Source organism: Arvicanthis niloticus, chromosome 21, assembly GCF_011762505.2.
Source record: "Arvicanthis niloticus isolate mArvNil1 chromosome 21, mArvNil1.pat.X, whole genome shotgun sequence".
Lineage (NCBI taxonomy): Eukaryota > Metazoa > Chordata > Mammalia > Rodentia > Muridae > Arvicanthis > Arvicanthis niloticus.
Genome location: NC_047678.1, coordinates 17,806,220 through 17,830,357, shown reverse-complemented (window position 1 = coordinate 17,830,357; position 24,138 = coordinate 17,806,220). Strand labels below are relative to the sequence as shown.

Below are 24,138 nucleotides of genomic sequence, written 5' to 3'. Positions count from 1 at the left end.
TGTTCAGAATCACACCCACTGGAAAGCTGAGACTAGAAGATTGTCATGAGTTCTATATTGGCCTGGGCCACCTAGCAAGACTTTAAAAGTAACTGTATATAAATCCCAATAGTATTTAGTATTTTTAACATGAATACTCATATTATGCCAAATGCCACTTCTGCACACATACGGGTGACTCGAACGGTGGCAAGAGACAAGATCCTATTAGGAAAAAAATGACAACATGTTAGTGGTATGACTTCTTAAATGTGTTCCTGCAATCTGCTTAATACTTTATCGAAAGCTTCCATTTGTGCTGCACTATATTAGATGGGCTCTGGCTCGTCTTTTCTCAACTGCATTTCTTGTCAGTTTAAGTTTAATGAATTCATTTTGGTCACATAAAAATAATTAGGGAGCTCCCTTTTGTTTGATAGTCTCATAATTGATCAGATCACATGGGACTCTCTAATCTTATATTCGTCTTTACGCAAATCAACACAATAGATTTTGATCATAGCCATCCCCACTACCTTCCTCCAACTGCCACCAGGACTCCTCCTGGGTTCTCCCTTCCATCTACATAGCCCCTTATTATTTTTAATCAATAACCAATTAAGTCCAACTGGTGTTGTCCACAAACACAGTGCATGTAGGACCAGCCACTGGGGCATGGATATCTTTATATGGGACCCTCCATTACTAGGCAGCCAACAACTGCCACAGCTCTTCAGCTAGAGGTGGGACCTTAGAACTGGTCACCCCACAATGCTGGAGTTTTTACTGGTTTGGTCTGTGCAGGTAAGCACAACCCTTGTTCGTTCTTGTGTACCATGGCCTTCTCGAGCCAGAGATAGCCTATCATAATAGCTCTCTCCCTCATCAGCCTCTTCCCTTCCTCGTGTCTACTCTTCTTCAGTGTTCCTGAGCCTTAAGTTAAGGGAAGTTGCCATGGATGACCCATTTGAGGCTGACCACTCAGAGTCACATATTCTTAACATTTTGACCAGTTTTGAATCTCTGCAAAAGGATTAGCAAAACGAAGCTTCTCTGGCTACAGCTAGGAGCAATCTCTAACGTCCACATGTGCACACACTGGCAAGCACATTTCCACATATCTGCATATGTACATGCACATGTATGTACACATGCACGTATAAACAATGAAATCTCATATTTGGTACAACATGCTAAGTTAAACAAGACCCCAAAAGACTGTATTATTCCATCTATAAAATAACTAAATGCGTAAATCAGAAAGAGTGTCCAATGAGGGCTGAGGGATTGAGGAGGAAATAACTTCTAATGGATATCTTTTGGAGGTGACAGATGTTTTGGAATTCAATAATGGTAATACTTGCTCAATGTAATGAATTCACCAAAAGGCAGTGACCAGATCACTCTAATGGTAAGTGAACCACACCTTGCTAATGTTTTTAAGAACAGAAAGGAAAGGATGTCTGATATAGACCAATGTTGAAATGGCCTGTGAATGGAACTCAGATCTTTGTGTTCCCAAGGGTAGGGAGGCTTATTGATAAAACTGAGTTTAGGCAAACACAAGAAGAGATGTCATACACCCATTCCTGGTGTTAGTGTGATCTGGAGTATGCTTTGCAGGGATAATTTAGTAATTTCTACCAAAAATAAAGTACACACCCTAGGATTCGGGATTTTCAATTGTAGCGATCTAACCTCCATGTGAGGCTGGCCCAGTTAGCACTCAGTGAATGCTCTCTCCTATTACAAGGGTGATAATCATGGGAGGAGGTAATAAATTATTCACGAAACTCCTGCAGCCAAATACAGCTCTCACTTCTGCTGGTTTGGGGAAATATAATGAGACAGTGTTCCTGTTCTAGGATGGCATGGCCGTGAATCCTCTGCTCCTTTAATCTTTGCCGGCTGCATGAAGAGGAAAGCAAGACTCCCCCTGATAGATAGGGCTCTGTTTCTAGGGCTCCTGGGTACACACTGGCGAAGTAGCTAAGGATTCTGCGCCTCCTGATAAATAAATCTGGTGGGGTGAGGTTGGCTAGGGCAAGGGTACAGAGGAGAAGGAAGCAAAGCCTGAGTCCCAAACCTGTGGGTGACTTAAGCATAAAGCCTCACGAACATGACCAGGGACCTCTGAAAGGGCATGAGTGAACTTGTGTCTCTGTCTCTTCAGTTCCTTTTCTGAATAGTGACGTCTCTATAACTGTGATGGTGCCATTATTTGTAAACACTGTGCTCTGCTGGTCAGAGTTCTGCTGATGGAAGAAGAACGTGATGCCAGTCTGTATTTCTTTCTCTCTTTTTTTATTGGATATTTTATTTACATTTCAGATATTGTTCCCTTCCGCCATCTCCCCCCAACCCAGGAACCCCCCTCATCCCATCTCCCCTCCTCCTGCTTCTATGAGGGTGTGCCCCCACCCACCCACTCCCACCTCCCTGCCCTCAAATTCCCCCACACTGGGGCATCCAGCCTTCATGGGACCAAGGACCTCCTCTCCCACCTATGCCCTACAAGGCCATCCTCCCCTACATATACAGCTGGAGTCATGAGTCCCTTCCTATGTGCTCCCAGGCTGGTTGTTTAGACCCTGGGAGCTCTGGTTGGTTGGTATTGTTGCTCTCCCCATGGGACCACAAACCCTTTCAGTTCCTTCAGTCTTCTCTCTAACTCCTCCATTGGGAACCCCATGATCAGCTCAATGGTTAGCTGTGAGCATCCAGCTCTGTATATGTCAGTATTTCTAACTAGTCATACCCTAGTCTTTCAGTCAATACAGACAAAAAAAAAATCCTGAAGTCAACTTACCCAAATAGCAGGAATAGTACCAACCAAGGCAAAATAGCATCTAAAATCTATATGAGCACTTGAAACACGACAAATGGCAGCTAAAGCCCCCAAGAACTCCATGATGCCACCACTCCTGTGGCATGAGTCTCATGAAAAACACACGGTATGTATTCACATAGCAGCTACAACCCCTGGGTGCCCTCCTCTTACCCACTACTGAGCATGTTAAGACATGGTGGGAGTCAGGGATTATGACATAAGCAATGTCCAGAGGCTGAAATAGGAGGTAAGGCCAGCTCAGAAGGAGGAACATCACCCGTGAAGGCCTCATAAACTGGCCGCTTTCCTGCCACAACTCCCAAACTGCCAGCCTCACCAGAGTGGGCAAAGGTCCTTTTGGGAGAGAAGTAACCTCAGGAATCTGGTAGAGGACGTTGTCAAAACTTTAGAGGCTTTTTACCAGAGATCTAGGAGCCATGGAGACGGCTATGTGTGTCTGTTCTCCATGCTGCACCTGGCAGAGATGCTGCCCTCGACTATTCTCCTGTCTATGCTGCAAGTTCATCTTCACCTCCGAGCGGAACTGCACCTGCTTCCCCTGCCCCTACAAGGATGAGCGGAACTGCCAGTTCTGCCACTGCACCTGCGCAGAGAACCCCAATTGCCACTGGTGCTGCTGCTCCTGGGCCAATGACCCCAACTGTAAGTGCTGTTGCACAGCCAGCACCAATCTGAGGTGCTACTACTATGAGAGCCGCTGCTGCCGCAATGTCACCATCACATTCAGAAAGGGTCGCCTTCGAAGCATCCGCACTGCGTAAGTACTTCAGGAGTGCTGGCCGTTCGTTGTGTGACTACGTTGGCTCAAAATAACTGGGGAACGTGTGCCAGCTGTGGGTACCCCAGAACAGGCCAGTGCTTCCTAGAGTGCACTCTACGTGGAAAAAAAAAAATATCCATGGTAATTTTGTAGCAGTTAAACAGCCAAGCTCCATTACCTATGTGAATGCATGCTGCATGCACCCTTTGACCCCAAGAGCTCTCACCTTGCAAACAAGTGATGGCTGGCAAGAAACTGTTCATGTATCCATTCCTCTCCTCACCCTGTGCCCAATGGACCCAGGAAAATATTTAGCTGGGAGATGCTAAGTTTTTCAGGATCACCTAGCTAGGAATGGTGTAGAGTGGTGACTTGAATCCAGAGCTAGGCCAATGGTCCTAAATTAAAAAAAAAGAAAAAAAAAATTAAGTCATTACAGAATGGAGACCATGATATGTGCTCCATAACCTGTTAAATGATTCAAAAAATACAAACTGTTCTTCATTCCCGTTCCTGGGAACTACAGCGGTTACCTGATGAGTACGAACTTCTAGGAACTGCTTTTGACTATAGTAACCTACAGAGGTGCCCTGATACCCTGAGCTGACAGCCACCCCTTTCTTCCCCTCCAAAGTCATGAGCGTCAGGTTCTCCATCACTCAGTAAAGTGGCTACCCCACAGGCTAGCATGCTGCTCCTTTTATGTCACATGTCAGGGATGTCAGGAGCCAGGGGAGATTTCAGATGGGAGGAAAGATCACAGTCGGTGCTTTAGAGGCGTAGGCATTAGCGGCTCCCAAATTCAGAAGTGCATTGAAATCCCCTGGGGAATCTTTAAAAATAAATGCTCCCGTGTGTTCTCAGTACCTCAACATTCTATTTTTCACTGATCTTGGGGTACAACGTGGGCTTCAGAACTGTAAGAACTCTATCCTCATCAGGTGATTCTAACAGGGAGAACTGGAGTCGTCAACATGAGACCCAGGAGGGAGTGAACTGCTCAGGGGAGCAGAGGCAGGGCACTAGGGCAGGAAGGCAAAGATGCTGCCGGACTTGGTGGCTGCTCTGGCATGGAAATCTGGGGGGCAGGTAGACATCCTATTTAGACTTCAGTGCCAGAGAGTCAGCTCTAATGTACTGGTACTTGCCTTCCAATTCCCCTCTCCTGGTCTCCGAACCCCTTCCCTCCCAATCCTCCTCAGCAGCCTCACTTCTTCCTCACTCTGGTCTAACCTAGCCTTCCCCGACTCTGGTCTAACCTAGCCTTTCGTACTCTGGTCTAACCTAGCCTTCCCCACTCTGGTCTAAACTAGCCTTCCTGGCTTTATTCTTTTCTTCAGCCCTTTGTCTCACAACAACTCCAGCTCCTTCGGCCATTAACAGAGTTCTCTTGGTCCTGCCCATTCTCTACACAGGAGCTTCTTTCTCCCTTGTTCCCTCTTTCTGATCTCTTACACATCTTCCATTTATTATAGACTGATTCCAAGTCTTACCTTTTTCTTTTTTTTTAATCAGAAAAGCCCATCCAGCTACTACATGTACTATTGACTTGTGACTCCAGGTGATCCTTCAGAGACCAAGCAAGAGACTGGGACACAGGGGGAAAAAAAGGCAGAAAAACAGTGAGGCTGTAAGCCTGGATCTCAGCATCCAAGCCTTCAGGGATAAGCCAGCTATCCCTATGGATGCTAAGGTTATATAGGGACACTGTATCTCAGGGCCACCCTAGGGCAATATGCTCGGGGAGCATCTTTGACTGTCAGTGCTCTGAGGCATGAGTTCCTTGGCCAAGAAGGAGACAAAGAGAAATCCGGAAGGCAAGGTCAGAAGAGAACACAGCCCAGCGTCAAGACCAATACCTTACTATGAACAGAGAGACAATAGAAATAGCCACAGATTGTTCGTCAGCTTGCATCTCCGTTCCCACAGCCGAGTCGGTTATTTCCTAAACTGCTTTTCCTCTGACTGCAGCCTCTCATAACATGCGCTTGAATTACACAAGCATAGTTCTATCATTTGTAGTTCTTGCAATGGAATCCATGAAGGCGATCTCAGCCAGGAGACAAATAGAGAGACCCTTAGCTCACAACAGTCTGAGCAAACATGGGCTTTCACGAGCCTGACTACTGTCCTCTTCTCTTGTGGTTTCCTCCTCTACTGTAGACATTAGCCGGTGAATTACAGGGACCATGTTTACACTGATGATAGATTATTTCATTTACACTTGGGAAGCCCCCATGAAGGAAGTGCTGCTATCTTTGATTTAAAGCTGGAGAAATTGACCACAAAAAGAGATTAAGACTCTCTAAGTGGGCAACTCTAATGTGCCATGCCCCAGCATATATAAATCGCCCAGAGGCAGCCCTTGTGTGTTGCTGTTGATCTGGAAGTCAGCTCATGGATTCTAGGTTCAGTGCAGAAATTGTCTCTTGCTGTCTTAGAAAGGCCATTTGCTACCTTCCTCAGGCCCATCCCACAGACAACAGTAATGGCAGTGTCACTGCCTTCGAGGCACAGCTACCAGAGGCGTGCCTGTAACCGGGCAAGCTTGGATTTATTGGCTCACTTGCAACAAGCGGGAACGTGTCCCATGCCGGTGTGAGGTACCTGATGGACTGGGGCTCCTGCTAGTGAGAATAGAGTCAATCCGTTGGTTCTCGTACTCCTGTCTAGAAGGCACCTAGAACATGGAGCCCAAATCTGCTACCAGAAAGAAAGAGCAGGCACAGTCACTCACACTCCCCAGCAAAGGGGCATGGGAGGCCGTTTATGTGACTTGGACAATATTCTGGTCCAGCATCCTGAAGCGGTATTGCTTCTTCTCTGACACATCACAGCTACTGTGGTCTTGTCTGAGGCTCTATGGTGTTACTGATATAAATCGGAACATCCAGGCCCAGCTGACTATGCCATACTCCTCTGCTCCCTCTCCCTCTCCCTCTCCCTCTCCCTCTCCCTCTCCCTCTCCCTCTCCCTCTCCCTCTCCCTCTCTCCCTCTCCCTCTCCCTCTCCCTCTCCCTCTCCCTCTCCCTCTCCCTCTCCCTCTCCCTCTCCCTCTCCCTCTCCCTCTCCCTCTCCCTCTCCCTCTCCCTCTCCCTCTCCCTCTCCCTCTCCCTCTCCCTCTCCCTCTCCCCCTCTCCCCCTCCCCCCCTCCCCCCCTCCCCCCTCCCCCTCTCCCCCTCTCCCCCTCTCCCCCTCTCCCCCCTCCCCCTCTCCCTCCCTCCCTCCCTCCCTCTCTCCCTCTCACTCCCTCCCAAAATTAAAATTAGCAGGAAGGCACTACAGGGCTCCGACTGGACCCAGAGAGCTCTGTTCAGTCCATGCAGGCATTAAATTCAGTCTTAATCATCTTTTAAAATGCTATAGCATAGGTACCAGCAGCAGGTATCAATGCTTTACCTGAGTTCATTTACTAAAAGAGTGGAGGCAAGCCAAGACAGGCACCATGCAGGAACCGTTTATCACCTTTCCTATATGCCACCCCTCTGGACAGGTCCTTTCGGGACTCTTGTGTGTGTTCCTGAAGCCTGGACTTGCTTTTTTCTTTCAGCTCTAAGACCGCCCTCCGCGTGGGGGGCAGCGATACTCAGCTGGATGAGCCCAAGACCATGCCCGCCAGGAGCCACCTGGTGAGCCACCTCACCTGCCCCATGTGCAACCGGCTGCGCCTGCACTCCTTCATGCTGCCCTGCAACCACAGCCTGTGCGAGAAGTGCCTGCGGCAGCTGCAAAAACACGCCGAGGTCACTGAGAATTTCTTCATCCTCATCTGCCCCATGTGCAACCGCTCGCACTGCATGCCCTACAGCCACCAGATGCACCTGCCAGAAAACTACCTGCGCGGGCGCCTCACCAAACGCTACATGCAGCAGCACGGCTACCTCAAGTGGCGCTTCGACCGTTCCTCGGGGCCCATCCTCTGCCAGGTGTGCCGCACCCGGCGCATTGCCTACAAGCGCTGTCTCACCTGTCGCCTCAACCTGTGCAACGACTGTCTCAAGGCCTTCCACTCAGATGTGGCCATGCAGGACCACATCTTCGTGGACAGCAGCGCCGAGGACCAGGACGAGAAGATTTGCATCCACCATCCATCCAGCCGCATCAACGAGTACTGCCGCAGCGACAACCAGCTACTCTGCGCCTTCTGCAAGATCGCTTTCCACAATGGCCATGACACGGTCAGCCTCATAGATGCCTGCTCCGAGAGGTCTGCTGCCCTCTTCAGCGCCATCGCCAAGTTCAAAGCAGGTCCTAGTTGTTTTCCTGTTCCCCTTCAGAGTAATTCCCAGCTGCCAGAAAGGCCAGAAAATGGTGTGGGGAACCTGTTAGAGGGCCTTGCTCAACCTGGTGGAGAAGTGTGGACACTGGGAGAGCCTGAGATGGCCAGTAAGCTACTCTCACGGGTATCCATGACAGCTATCACCGTCCAGTTAGTGTCTCTGTGATTCAGTTTTTCATCTGTAAAATGGGAAGAAAATCGGTAGCATCCTCACTGGGTTGTTGTGAGGATTAGATGGGTTGTCTTATGAAACATTCTCTCACCTCTGGGGGGGGAAAACCTGGTGTATAATACACACATAACGATCCTGTAATCTTTGTTACAATTTTACTGAACTTTGGCCCCATTTTCCAAAGGGGAAAAAAATAAGTTTTCTCCAGTCACATCCTGAAGTACTGTTTTGTGTAGAATATGTTTGTTGCTGTTGTTTGTTTGTTTGTTTATCTGAACATGAACAGTTATTTTTAACTCCACCTCCTTGTCTCCAGGGGGAAGAATTAATCTAACACTGAGACTCATCTCAATTAAAGTTATGTACCATGAACTTTCTGTCTGTCAGAATTGTAGGCAACAAATTTAAAGAGCTTCTAAAGGACACATAGTAACAGAAAAGCTCCAAAGTAGTCAGGAATATTCTGGCCAGCTGCTTTTTTTTTTTTCTTCTGTCATGGTTGTTCATATTGTCTGTATAATACAATTTATATAAAGCCAACCCTGCTTTTTATATTAGAGTGAAGCACAATAATATTTTGTAAAGTTCAGTAAAAGGTTCATAATATCAAAATGTGTCTTTCCCAGGTCAGCCATGACTCTGTCCTCAGGTAGACCTAGAAATCCATTTAGGGAATGGCTCCGCCTATAGAGGACTGCTTCCTATGAGTCTTTGTCATAAAGTTTCTATTGCTGTGATAAAGCACCAGAACCAAAACCACTTAGGGAGGAAAGGGTTTATTTTATTTTACACTTGCACATCATAGTCTATCATTGAAAGAAATCATGACAAGAATGTAAAACAGGAACCTGGAAGCATAAACAGACAGAAGCCACGGAGGAATGCTGCTCATGGCTTGCCCATTCATGGCTAGCTCAGCTTGCTATTTTATAGCATCCAAGACCACCTGTCCGAAGCTAGCACCATTCACAAAGACCTAGTGACTTCCCATCAATCCTCAATCACGAAAATGCCTTCAGACTTACCTACAAGCCAACCCTATGGAATCATTTTCTCTATTAAGAATCTTTCTTTCCAGATGACCTTAGCCAGAATACTTTAGGAATATACCATGCCAGTCTCAATAAACATACAGCACAGGTAAGAGGGCATCCTGCATGCATGAGACAGCTGTGCTTAAATGAGGTGGTCAGTAAAAGGCAACTAATAAGTCAGACACCCAGACTCTCCAACACCAGTGTGAAACAGTGACAAGACTCTCTTCTAAATATAAAAAGCTGGGCTGGGAGGTGGAGTGGGATGGAATTATTACTACTTATAGTCCATGTATAAAAGGAGTGGTCTACCAATAGTGGCTGAAGAACACTAGATCAAGCTTGGTTGTTAAAACACCATTTAGTAGACATCAGAAATGTATTTCTTTCTCTGCCACAAGAGAGACATAGGCCAAGGAAATGTGCGTATGCCAGGGGCATGTGGAGGAAGATTAGAGGGGCATGTATTTCAAAGGCCTGTTCTAGCCTGTGTCGGCCCAGCTCCAGGTGTCTCCCCCCGCCCCCTTTCTCTGTCTCTCTCCACTCATTTCCGTTGAGTCCAGAAATTTGCTCCAGTTTGATATGGCTTTGATATCTGTGGAGATGAAAATATTCACAGTAACCAACTTGGTTGCTTTTCAGTCCGATATGAAATCGATAACGACCTGATGGAGTTCAACATTCTAAAGAGCAGCTTTAAAGCTGACAAGGAAGCAAAGAGGAAGGATGTCCGGAATGGATTCCTCAAACTGCGAGCCATCCTTCAAGAGAAAGAGAAGATCATCATGGAACAGATAGAGAATCTGGAAGTGTCCAGGCAGAAAGAAATTGAGAAATATGTGTACATTACAACCATGAAAGTGAACGAAATGGATGGTCTGATTGCTTACTCCAAGGAAGCCCTGAAGGAAACCGGCCAGGTGGCCTTCCTGCAGTCTGCCAAGATCCTGGTGGACCAGATTGAGGAGGGCATCCAGAACACCTTCAGGCCTGACCCTCAGCTGCGGCTTCACTCTCTACAATGCATCCCCTTGGATTTTGTTGAGCTCTCCAGTGCCATCCACGAGCTCTTTCCCACAGGACCCAAAAAGACTTGCTCCTCAGGGGACTCACTCCCAGCCCAGTACCCTGTCCACTCAGAAATGATGATCGCCAGGAAGGTGACATTCAGCACCCACAGCTTCAACAACCAGCAGATATACCAGCGGAGCTCTTCCCTGATGTCCTTCAACACCGCCAATGACAAGGGCAAGATGGGTCTGGAGAACTATGGGAGAGCCCAGTCTGCCGCGCCCGCCAAAACGACTGATGGACTTTACACCTACTGGAGTGCCACAGGGGAAACCCAGCCTCCGCAAAGCAGCAACAGCTTCCACAACTGGTATTCCTTCAACGACACCTCTGTGAGGACCCCAGGCCCAATTGTCATCTACCAGACTCTGGTGTACCCAAGAGCCGCCAAGGTAAGAGAAAGGGAAGGATGGGAGCACAAAATGAAAGAGAGAGGTCAGAGAAGGTTGTCTATACCTCTTTGGTCTCTAGAAAGCAGTCACTCAAGCCTACTCCTCTAGACTCTTTGCAGTCAACCTAGTCAGTAGGGTAGGGTCCTGAAATGTGTATTAATCCAGTCAGCGTATTGAAATCATAATAATAGGTGCATGTAAATCCCACCTCTACTTGACAGGCAGCCTTTCTATTGAAAGAAAAACAAGCTAGGAAGAAGGCTCAGTGGGCAAGGGGCTTGCTGTACAAGCATGAAGAAATGAGTTTGCATCCCTAACACACATATCAAAGCCTGATGTATATCTGGACTTCCAGTGCTGGGGAGGCAGAGGCAGAAAGGTCCAGGGTCTTCCTGATTAGCTAGTCTAGTGGAAACAGTGAGCTCCAGCTAGATGACAGACCTTGCCTCAAGGATAGGTAAGTAGATAGACAGACAGGCAGGCAGGCAAGCACCTGGATAGATAGACTTACAGATAGCAGAATATGGGAATATGGGAGAGGAAGAGAGAGAGGGAGAGAGACGGAGGGGGGGAGAAGACAGTAGAAGAGAGTGTCAACACCACTCCTGGTCTTCACACTAACATAAACAGTCAAGTGGGCACGCATGCATGTGTGCTACACGTACATACACAGAGCACCACACCAAAAGGAAAAAAGGAAGGAAGGAAGGAAGGAAGGAAGGAAGGAAGGAAGGAAGGCAAAAGAAGCAAAAAAGAAGAATCAAGTTGGAACTAAAGAAAGTTTCAAAATGGCTTGGGAGGTCATAGAAGTGGGGGGTAGAGTCCAGGACTGAATTAGACATGCAGTCTCACCTGGCTGCCAGCTGTGTGTTTCTTTAAGCTGCAACCTCTCTTAGATCCCGGCTCCCCCTGGGTTTGAAAAGATTTGGGATGACAATCCCCAGAAACACTCCAGTTCCCTGCTGAGACCCATCCTCTTTCTTAGGGGTGATGTGGAAAGTGGAGGGTCTTACAGGTCTCCTACCTGCTGTCACCTATGCCACTGGCCTTCTTAACCTAACAGTGAATGAATGCTCTTTCCCTTACCTTCTCTCTGAAATCCAGCTGAGCCAGAGTTGAATTGCCTGCAGGAGTACCTTATTCAAATTCCAAGAGGCAGTTTCTTGCCTCTTTTGAGGTTCCTGCATGGGCACACCTCCCAAATTACTCTGTGGCCTGCTTCCATATGGCAAGAGGCTCATCTTTTGTCCTTCTCTCAAAGACAGTAGGCATCTTGAATTGTAGACTAGTGGTTTCCAAACACTACCTTCTCCTGCAGGCTTGTTAGAAGGTAGATTCTCTGTCACTGGATTCCAGGCAGTCACAAGCTGCCAGGTACTGCCAATGCTGCTATCTGCAGACTGCACTTCAGTAGGTAGGGTCTAAACACAAGAACGTGAAGACCGGACACAGACCAGGTTTTACCTTCTCCCTCTGTGAGACATTGTAATGTTTGCTTCAGAGGCTAAACTAACACCACAAGAAATATGCCAGGTAGAACGGCGCCCTCCTGGAGACCATAGGACACAGCACAGGGTCCCTCCCTGTCCTTCACACAGAGATGGGGTATAGGTGACATCAGTGAACTCTGGTGACAGTGTATATCATCTCAGGGTCAACTCCAGGCTTTCAGGGAGTCTACAGCTCCTGCTCCAAAGCAGAAGGGCTGGTGGGGTCTGCTCCAGACTTGGACTTGGAGAAGTCACATGTGCTGTCTAAGAGTTATTCCTGGATAAGTTTGAGAGAGGAAGGCCTAAGGAGACAACCAAACAAGTCACTGCCACCTCACCTGCGGCCTGACAGTGATCTAACGTAAAATGATGATGACAATGATGATGATGATGATGATGACGTAGAAAAGCCCTGTTCTAGGATCACAAAATGGGCCTTTCCCAGGATTCACTGTGCTCTACAGTGAAAATATTAAGTCTATGTTGACCTGGCTTCCAAATCTTCAGGACTTCCACATAGAAAATTGGTCTTAGAAGATATTAGTATGTATCCCAAAATTCTAGAGATCTTTGATTCAATTTGAATTTAAAAATAATTTCGTAGAAAGCTGCTTCTCTCCCTCCCCCCAAAAAAATCAGATGAGGAGTTATGCCCCAAAATATTTGTTGCAGCATTTATCTGAGTATAAAAGCAGAAAAAAAATGAGCTCCACTATAGAAGGGGTTAGTTATTTCTGAAACCGTTTTTTAAAATAGTTTTATTGCCCTTATTCATTTTATCTGTGTGTATATGTCTATGTGTGTGTATGCAAAGAGAAGAGAGAGAGAGAGAGAGAGAGAGAGAGAGAGAGAGAGAGAGAGAGCTGCACCTGCCAGAGCATACATATGGAAGTCAGAGGACAATTTGAGTGTACCAGTTCTCCTCTTCCACTGTTGGAGTCCTGGGAATTCAACTCCAGGTTGTGGGGCTTAGCAGCAAGCACCTTTACTCTCTGAGCCATCTTGCCGGCGGCCTCTGTAGGCAGTTTTTAAAGGTGATGTTTTACCAGCTTTTTGACGGTATAAGATATATGAACTGTAAGTTAAGAGAATAAGCCAGAGCCATGCAATCCCGCGTGAGTGTGTTTGCACCTCCCCTGACAGTAGAAAGACTTACCGGAATTAACATGTGGATTAGGGGAGACGTCTATTGTCAATTGATGTCTCCCCTTATACTTCTGCATTTCCAAAGTGTGTTACCATAAATGTGCTTGTTTTGATCATCAGAAAGAATGTGAGTTAATTTTATTAAGTTGTGTGATTTCATTTGTAAAATTTAGTACTCATGAAATTATACATTAACTGTATCTTACGGCATTTGACTTTAGCCAAAAATGTAACAAGAGCATTAGAAATATGCCTTTAAAATACAATGTTTTTTAATAGTTTAGGGCCAGGAACATAGTGGCATTTACCACCAAATCTAACAACCTGGGTCCTATTCCAAGGACCTACATGGTGGGAAGAAAGAACAGATGACTTATAAGGACTTATAGGAAGGGCGGATCATCGTGTGGTGGTACCGTGCTCATACACCCAATCCTCCTAGGTTTACTGGACATGCCCAACAGAAGATGTGGACTCCTTTGAGATGGAATTCTATGAGCTCATTACTACCCCTCCTAATAATGTGCGCACAGAGCTCTGTGGACAAATCCGTGACATCCTGCAGCAGAACCTAGAGCTACACAACCTGACCCCCAACACCGAGTATTTGTTTAAGGTTAGAGCCATCAATGATAATGGTCCCGGGCAGTGGAGTGACATCTGCAAGGTACTGTGTACATTTTTTTTCTAGTACTAATCACTTAAGTTTTAAAATTTTATTGGAGAGTTTCACATGTGCACATATGCCAACACATAACACACACATGCATGCCATAGTATGCTGACGGATGTTAAAGGCTCAAACTGAGTACCTCAGGCTTGTCAAGAGCCTTTACCAGCCGAGCCATCTCTCTGACCCATCTCTGACCCATCAGATGGAAATGCCTTCATAGAGTCAGGATTTGTCTTAACTAGGAAGATCAGCAAAGACCACATTGAATTCTGCTTCTAAACCCAGAAAGCTGGTTAACTCTCAGCCAGTGATGGCATCTCTCATCTCCACTAGCCTTTCCAGGCCAGATCCAAGGGTCATAGGTTCTGCTGAACTCAAAACTACTGGTTCTAGCTTTGTGTTAAGATACAGAAGTTCAGAGTACAACCAAGCATAATCCCTCCTTCCGCTGTAGTCATTGTATGAAAAGAGTAAGAAGTAATTACAGTGGGGCAGTTCCAAAGGAACAGCGCTCACCATCGCTAGGAAGACGAGGTGTGAAACTTAGAAAAGAGGTAGGGCAGCCAGTTAAATCAGCATTTCTCACAGTGGACAATTGAAACCTGTGATACAAGAACAACCCATGTAATATTTAAGACACATTTATACTAAAACTACTTTTGGTTTCTCTGGTAGTTAAGGGGGGAAAAAAGACACTGAGCAGGTCAGATTGGCTCCATGAAGCAAAGAAAACAAACTATTGGTTTTTGTGAGGGAGAGTTGACATTCCTCTGAACTCCCAGTGACGACACACTCGGGAATGCCATTGTAATGATATTGAGAATACTGGGACTGTCAAGAGCTATCATACTGTATAACTATGAAGGTGCTCTTTGGAGTCCAAATAAGTCTTAGAGGTTCTTTAAAAGTAAAAAGCCCCGGTCTGTTCATTTAGGGTTTGGAAGAAGGGAGGTTTACAGCACCGAGAGAAGGAAGCCTCGAAAGACTTCTAAGACACACCTAGAAGAGACATATCTGTCTAATCTGATGTTCACAGAAACTAGAAAGTTATTACCCTTCCCTCTCCTTCCCTTCCCTCCGCTCTTTTCTCCTCCCCTTCCCACGCCCCTCCTCTTCTTTCTTCCTCTCTCCTTTTTCCTTTTTTCCATCTCCTCCCCTCCTTACCCTCTTCTCTCCCTCCCCCTCCCTCTCTCCCTACCTCTTCCTCTATCCTCCCTTCTCTTCTCCTCCTCCTTCTCTCCCATCCCATTATTCACTTCTCTCTGAATCACTTCATTTGGAGTCACCCCCTTAGTTTCTGCTCCACTAAACCCAGCTGTCATGTACTCTTGGGTCGTCTCCATCCATGCTCTGAGTGGTCTGAGTACACAAGGCCATTGGATTGAGTTAATTGTACTTTAGCTATCTGGTCAGATGTTTGAAGTTTGGTTGGTCCTTCTAATAATGATGGAGAATGGGGGAGGAAGTGGGGTTATACTATCAGCAGTTCTGCAGAGTGGGGCTATCACCTCCTAACATCATGCTTCCCTCCCCGCTCCCAGAAGTCAGACACTTACATGCCAAGGAAGTGTGATGAGAGAGCCTGCCTGGCTGCTCTGCCAGCTGTTCTTCTGCCAGCCTCTCAGCCTGTTTGTCAGTTGCCACGGGGACCTTCTCACTCCAGAGCCCTGAAGCTTCACACCTGTCCCTATATTTTCTACTCTGCGCTCTGGACTATGGGTTCTTCTTTTAATCTGGTTCCATCTGCCTTCTCAGCTTTTAGAATTCCTCAGAAATGCCTTACCCACGAAGGGCACTCAGTAGTTGTTAAGTTTTTAAATAAATCATCTGTCATCTCTAGATGTGAGGACTGGGGACAGATAGAGAGATCGAGGTGTGTCATCAGTCTACCACTTCACCCTCCCTGGGTCCTCTTATCCCTCTCACACTATGACCTTCTTGCAAACCAAATTCTTGCCTAATTCATCTTTCTCTCTCCTGTGGTGCTTACCAAAGCAGTTTGCACACAGCAGCCTCTTAACGGTTATTGAACGGAAATGTGAGTGAAAATGTAACCAAACAAATGAATATATGGGCAAATGTCTAAATTAAGGACTGAAGGAGTAAATTGATAAATAAAATTAATAATCGCAAAGTATCATAAGATGCCTGAAGGCAGAATGTTTTATACAGTCAGTCAAGGAATAGCCATCCCCTAAATCTGTCTTTATGCGATTAATTTGCCCTCTTATGAAAGAGAGGGAAATGCATGCCTGTCTCTTTGCTTTTTCACACAATATCTAAATGAGCAGAACCCTAATTAATGAGGTTTTCTGGAAGCTTCATTTTTATCTGACTCAAAAAGCTACAGTATAGATTTTTCCTTCAGAAGTAATTCTTCCTCCCTCCTTCTCGGTTCTATTAGCATTCTCAAGGAAACACTGGCTTCCTTAACATTTGTCATGATTTGCATAAGTAAAGGCTTCACCAGCAAATGAAAATAAGATGGTGTGTTTGAATGACATTTATAAAGCTTCATAAAAGTAATGGCTTTAGCTCTCTCCTATAAAATCGAAATTTTTTCCTTTGGCACTGGTGTATGCGTTATTTCTGAAAGGTTTCATTTGAATGCTGCTATGAGGTACACAATCACGTCTTATCCAAACCACCATGCTTCTTCCCTATGTGCTTTTATAAAAGACGTAAAAGAAAACCTTTTATATTTGATTTGCATAACCTAAGACTTGTTGAATTTTTTTTTTAAAGAAGATTTCCTTGGTACATAATACATGCAACAAGAAAATCAGTTACCCAACACTCTAAAGGTCACATTTGAAGATCAAATCTGTTATTCATTATCGCTGATCATTCTGGAGTCTTGGATGTCTCCTTGAGGAGGAAGCTCATATGGAGAAAACACAGGGGATGGGTCTGTATTCAAAGCCAGAACCCTAGCCTCCTGAACCATAGACAGATATAACTAAGCCTAGGAGGAGTGATCTCAGCCCTGGAGTCATACAGCATATGACTCTGGGGAGGCAATATCAAAGCATTGAGTCTCTGTTTGATGGATCAATTGTTGTTTCTGAGACAGAATTGTGTATTGAAAAGAGCTTTGGATTTGAGCTCAGGTTCTTGAGTCAGACCCCAACAACACTAGCTTGCTAAGTTCCATGGCAATGGGAAACTATCTGTCTTACTGGCTCCTTATGGTTCATGGTCTCCATCTCAAGGCCTCTAACACCAATGGTCTATTTTGAAAGGACAGATAAATGTGTTTTAGGCAATGGTTCTCACTGGCTAAAATTTAAATCAGAGTACCATCCGTGTCTGGATCTTTCTGTGGAGGGGTGTCTGAGGTAGAACCCACTCTTGCCTTTTGCTGGTGTCTGAGGTAGAACCCAACCCTTGCCTTTTGCTGGTGTCTGAGGTAGACCCCACCCCTAGCCTTTTGCTGGCAGCTCACATTTCTAACTCATGTGCCTTTCCTCCATCTTCAAGATATCAAGTTCCAACTAGGCCTGTCTCTCTCCTACCAGCCCTCCCTCAGGCTCCCTTCTGCCTCTACCTCCCACCTGAAGGGCCTTTTGTGATAGCACTGAGCCTGTGGTGATGAGAAATTTTCCTATCCCCAAACAGCTAACTTAATTGTCCTAAGGTAGAACACAGAGATTTGAGGGTTCAGACAAGGACTTCTGTGAGAGTCCATTGACTAATCTATATGGATGACTGAATTACATCAGATCTAGAGGCAAAGCTATGAGCCTGGCAATACACAGTAACTGATGCTTTTCTAGGTCTTTGGAGCCCTTCAGAGAATGTAGCCATCCCTGTCCCAGGCATTCTCAAAGTCCTTCTCAGTCTGTCAGTCCCTCGATAATATCTATGTGCCAAAGAGACCATTCTTCAGTCACCCTGGGTCTCTGCAGGATGCCCTCCTTGGCCCGAACTGCAGCTGGGACTCTGACACAGAACAGGGCGGCCTCTCTACCACTAAGTCTCGACTTTCCTCTTCCCAGGCTGTCACACATTTTCTTATGGGTTGAGATTGAAGACTGTGTGACCAACAGGACTGCCACCATCAGGACTGCCACCTCCTCCCTAAACACTCACTCATGCATAGTGGCTCCAGGCCCTAAAGTGACACACATGCTTTGGATTCTCTGCATCCTTAGGGCCTACCATTTTCCAAAGAACTCTAAAATACTGCTATAAGTAAAATACTTCTGGTCCTTTCCTACCTGCCCTGTAGCTAGAGAAGCTTGAACTCAGGTTCAAACTGGACCTGGCTTGGTTTTCAACTTCATGTACACAGGTTTAATTAATTATATACCACTGGTCCAACCACACTGATCTTTGCAAAGACCGCGCCTTATCTTTATGTTCCAGTTTGGGACATCTGTTCTAAGGAGGGTTTATTTGTATCTTTTTGCTTTTGTGTGTTCTTACACCATATGTATGGCTGCTTGTGATGTGTCACTAATACACACATGGCATTGTGTCTGCCTGCCCCCGCCTTGTCCCTTTTTCTCTAAACACTGTGATAGAATGATCTATCTACATCAGTGGTTCTCAACCTTCCTAATGCTCCAACCCTTTAATATAATTCCTTCTATTATAGTGACTCCCCCAAGAACTATTAAATTATTTTTGTTGCTACTTCATAACTGTAACTTTGCTACTGTTATGAATCATAATGTAAATAAATATCTGTGTTTCCCAATAGTCTTAGGTGATCCCCCATGAAAGGGTCATTCCCACCCCCGCCCCCCAAGAGCATCACAACCCACAGGTTAAGAAGCACTGGTCTATATCATTATGGGTATTTTGTCCCTGAATTTCCCATGCTATGCCATCCTTCATAGCATGCATCTGCTTCTTGCATGTCACCTATCTACTCAGTGTAAACACACAGGTTACCTCCACTAATGCTACAATAGACAACATGTAACAGCTTGTGGCTGGGATAGAGGTGTAAAAGTCTTTCTAGACTTTGTATGAGTCAGGTTGAGTTGTACTAACAAGTTGGTACAGATCAGGGATCATTAGACAGCCATGACTCTGGCTCAAAGTCTTTTGCACTGTGCTCCTGAGGGATCTTTCCCCATGTATCCCTGAGGTCTACATTCAAATTTCCTCCTACAAAAATGGCAGCGGGCTGAGATTAGGACTACAACATATGAATTTTAGAGAAACACAATTCATTTTCTATAAGAAATGCACTATGACTGAAATTTCTGGGTCATAAACTAGGTAGTTGTCTGAGTTAGGGTCTTACTGCCATGAACAGACACCATGACCAAGGCAACTCTTATAAGGACAACATTTAATTGAGGCAGGCTTACAGGTTCAGAGGTTCAGTCCATTATCATCAAGGTGGGAACATCCAGACAGGCATGGTGCAGGAGGAGCTTAGAGTTCTACATCTTGTTTCTAAGGCAAACAGAAGACTGGCTTCCAGGGAACTAGGATGAGGGTCTTAAAGCCCACACCTACAAGGACACAGCTACTCTAACAAGGCCACACCTTCTAATAGAAACCTTTGGCCACACCCATGAATATTCCATAAGAGAGACCTTATATCCTAAATTTTTCCTGCATTTACCAAGATCTATTACCTGTTACGTCAATTTACTTTATTTTTCTACACTTCATTTCAAATGCTTACACCCTTCTAGGACTCCTCCCATAAGCAGCCTGGTAACACCCTTTGGCCATTTCTCTACCTACCCCATCCCTGTACACTCCCGATTTAGTGACTCACAGGACAACATGTATTTCAGATGATGGTTTTAGGCATTGCTAATATTTCTGCTCCTCTGATATTTGTCTTATCACCTCTGTTCATATCGTACTTGATGAAATGGCAGAACCCTTAAACTCTCAAATAATCAAAGTCATAAGTGTTTTTCCTTAGGGTATGACCTTTTGGGGTTCTGTTTAAAAAGTCCTTGCCTTGACTTAGATCACAAAGATAATCTTCTACATACTCTTTCATTAAATTTATAGTTTCACCTTTCAAGTTTCACCAAGACAGAGTCTACCTTTAAACACAATGCAAAGAACAGATGCACCCGCTTTGCCGCAACTGAGCCCGTTTACCCAATGTTGTCCACTAGGATTGTGCTGTGTATGGTCACAGTGCTATTTTGATCTTATATTCACTGCCTATATATTTAGGATTCATTCCCGAATCCCCTATTATGTTTCAGCATTATGCTTTCTACTTTGAAAAAAAATGGCTTCAGCAAAAACAGGGCCATATGCAAGGTAAAGATAATATTGTATAAATGGTAGCAAACCACCTATTGATGGGGGAAATGGAAATAATATATGCATAGAACCCTAATAACGATGAAATGAAAATGTTAGCTGTACATGGAGCCACGGGGGCAGTAAAGGAAGGCTAGGACTAACAGTGCTGCAAGTTATGGGGCTAGGAACTGAAAACAGAAGACTTGAGGGGTTTGTCTCAGTGAAGTGAAGATGTTCAAAGATAAAGACCGGGGATGCTAGGAAACAGCCTCCACTCTCACGTCCGTGCCTGTTTGCTTTTACTGGGATTTGGCCTCAGCTTTGTGCTGTCCTGATGAACTGCTAAGGCATCTCCATTACCCAGGGTTTTTTTTGAAAATCCATGAACTAATCATGGAGGCTTACTTTCTCATATAAACATCGAAGGAACTCCTTATGGTGTTTGTTTGTTTTGTTTTTTGGGTTTTTTTTTTAGTTATTTTATTTTCAATCCAAACAGAATTGGGTTAGAAAGCCACTGAGAAATTAATTGGAAGTCAGTTGATATGTTTGCGATTGTTATCTGCGCATTTATTCAACCGGCTCTATGAGAGGTTTTCTGGGGTCTTCAACCTTGTATCCCTGGGTGAACTACATAGTTGAGTGATCTAATGAACAGCATGAAGACTACGCTCTACACTGTGTCACATGTGGTTAATGTGCTACGATTTTAGATGCATAATCACATTGTAAGCCGGGGATTACGTGGAATAAGAGATACACCAATTTGCTTACTGCAGCGTTTCACCACGCATATGTGTGTCCAGATAGGTTGCGTCCTTAAATATACCTAATAAAAACACAAAAGTGAGTAGTGCACAACCTTTGATGTTATGAGTGTTTCTTTTATATTGTAGTATATTCCTGATAGATGGCTGGTTCAGAAGAAAAGCTATTGTTCTCTGTAGATAAATGTGAATCCTACCAAATCTTTAAGGATTCTATTATTCCAAGAGTCTGTTGATTGGGCTTGTTTTCCCAGGCATATAATCTTATCATCTGTAAGTAATGGTGCTTTCTTCTCTTCCCTCACAGTCTTTGAGTTTATATTTCTTTTTCTTTCCTAATCACTTTATCAAGAGCCTTGAGTCAGACACAGAGTGACAGACGTAGACACACTTGTCACGTGCTGACACTAAACTGTCTCCATTGGCTTTATTGTTTTTCGTTCAGTGTTTAGGTTTATAGCCATTCACCTAAAGAAACCTCTTCCAACTTCCAGGTTTCTGAGAGCTTTTGCATACAGAATGATATTATTTGCATTAGTTGACATAATCACATGATTTTTCTCCTTTAGGCCTTTATCAACTAAGTAAATTATGCTGGATTTTGTTTGTTTGGTTGGTTGGTTAATTGGTTTGGCTTGGTTTAGTTTAGTTATGGTGAAAGGAATTAAACCCAGGACCTGGCCTTTTCTGGGTATCATTCCCAGCTCACTATAGCTGCATTTCCTGATGCTGGATTCTATTTCCCTTCATGAACTAAGCCCTTGGTTAGCATCACATATTGATTTAATATGCTATTTCAGCTACTATAGTTTGATTTTATATGATTGTATCTATGGTCATAAGTGGACTGGGCATATCACTGCTTGTCCATATTGGTTTTATCGGAGTCTAGAATTGATATTTCAAATCTAGCTTCTAGAAGTTGGGGAACCTCACTCTCCTCTCCTTTTCTGCGGCAGTTGCACCACACAGCTTCAGTGTGGGACAAGGAAGAAGGTGCCAACTGAAATTTCAATTTCTGTAGCATGCTATGTTCCATGCTTTGCTTCTTCTGTCCTCTGTTTTGCCTGCTGCTGCTGCTGTTTTTTATCACTTCCCAGCCACCTCTGTCCCGTTACACTGCACAGCTGTCGCCTTCAAAGATCCTTACTACAGTTTGAGACAAAAGTGTAAAATGTGTTTATTTTTAATGAAGTTCCAAACCCCATAACTCACAATACCATTAGGCCTTGTTCACTGTCCCCAGTAGCTCTGTGTGCCTCTGGCATTTTTCATTTCATCTTTATCAGGATTGTATCTATGCAGCATCTCTGTTTTGGCTCAACACAAATATAAACGATTAAAAACGTTATCATAGAGACTGTGCTTTGTATAAACATTTCTCTTCATCAGTCTAACCCAGTCCCGCCCCATCTACTCATTTATCATGTGTCCTAACTTGTATGGGCAGTGGAATCTTTCCATCCCAACCTCAGTCCCTAATGTGTATTAGGGAGTGGTGATGATACCAGGTCAGAGAAATGGAGAAGCCTACCACCTTCAAGGTGAGTCACAGAGAAGCATGGGGAAGTTGAGTCTGGGAGGTTTCTAAGAAGGTCCTCCTTAGCCCTGTTGCCCAGCACCTTGCCTTTGTTGGGTATGAGTCACCGACCATACCAAAGTGAGTACAAAGCATTTCTAACTGTATAAAATGGGGAAAACTGGACGACTTACAACTTCTGCTCTATTCATCTTTCATGCACATCTCTAAGAATCTTCTCTTTACTTGGTCAATGTTGAGACTACAGAGACTTAAAACAAACAAAAACTCTCATTTCCTCAACACCCTATACAGGTCACCCAGACTTTAGTAAAGAAACCACTCATTAACTGAAACTTAGAATTTGAAAGACAAGAAAGAAACAAAGTTCCAGAGGCTGGGGTGGGGGGATGTTCTATGGTAAAGGCCATTTGGGGTCTAGTCTGTCATGCTTGTCCACATTCAGTTATATGAGCTGTCTTGAGAGAGAGGTAGAACCTGATGTGTAGAATTGAAGTGCCAGCACGCAACAGCTGTGGGCCGCTGTGAAAGTTCTGTGGTACCCTGAGTCTGGAGCTCTTCATCTGACCATGCATGCTTCCCATGGTTGTCATGGGGTATTGATGAGATGGTGTATGGAGTGGTCCTGGGCTCTGGTCCCTCTGTGGATGGTCCCATTCACTCTTTGTTTCCAATTGCAGGTGGTAACACCAGATGGGCGTGGGAAGAACCGAGCTAAGTGGGGACTGCTGAAGAATATCCAGTCTGCCCTCCAGAAGCGCTTCTGAGCCTTGGAACATCCCTCAGAACTCTACTGCGCATAGAGATATCTATATGTATATGTATGTATTTTTATCACCACACTCTTCCAGGAGGTTGTAGATGGCTGTTTCCAGCACCTCTGGGTTTTCCAAAAGGAGTCTCCTAAAAACTAATAAAAGGAAATGTCTGACATCATAGCCTACTGTGATTGGTTCATTGTGATGAAACTAAGAGGCAAAGCAGCAAGCCTGTAGGTTTGTATAAGCTCAGGTTTCATCCTGGGCTTGGAATTCATGGTGCTATGTATGGAACAAGTGGCATGCACCTGGGTGGTAATGATTGTTCTATCTAGAAGCAAGACCCCTGGGTGTTCATTCAAGTGCTGGCCTAACTCACTGTAGGTGTCCGATCAAGTCAGCAATTGGTGGAGGAGGCTTTCCTTCAACATGTCATCTATCTCAATACTAAGCAGCCAACACTGTGAGAATGGTCTTCCTAATTATGAAGCCCATGTTTTCCCACAACTTTTGCCCATGGTCTGAAGTCTGCCTCTGGCCCATAAAAAGAGCTAGGCCTCCCTCTTCTCACTCCTCTGTGTCCTGGAGCAAAGGAGAAGCAGCAGAATTCCTGGCACACATTACAAGACTGGTTACCCCAGGGAGCTTTGTTATGATCCCATCCCTGCAAATGATGGGCCAGCTCCACCATCAAATTTGGTATTATCATATAATCGCTTCTTTGAAAAGCTTTAGAATCATCATTAGCACGGCAAGCAAATTAAATGACATGCCAGCAGGGATTCCGCCACTGATAAACTAAAGTGAAATTAAACTTTTAAAAAATTAACTGTGTGAATATCACATTATCATGATCACGCCTACTCACGGCACTGACAAGGCCCACAGTGCAATTAAAGAACCCATACATCCCAATGCTGCCTTTCTAGATAGAGATCTCGTGAACTTGCCTGCAGGGACTAAAGAAGCTGAGATCTCTGAGAAGCTACCAA

General features: G+C 45.0%; 1 protein-coding gene across 1 annotated transcript; it reads left to right on the top strand.

Annotated features, from left to right (window-relative positions):
- The first annotated feature begins 3,073 nt into the window (after positions 1-3,073).
- Trim42 (tripartite motif containing 42) lies at positions 3,074-23,325 on the top strand. The gene is made up of 5 exons (XM_034484500.2): positions 3,074-3,587; positions 7,141-7,838; positions 9,718-10,538; positions 13,617-13,841; positions 23,069-23,325. Exons 1-5 carry the CDS (start codon positions 3,247-3,249, stop codon positions 23,153-23,155), a joined length of 2,172 nt encoding a protein of 723 aa, XP_034340391.1. The 5' UTR covers positions 3,074-3,246; the 3' UTR covers positions 23,156-23,325.
- The last annotated feature ends 813 nt before the right edge of the window (positions 23,326-24,138 follow it).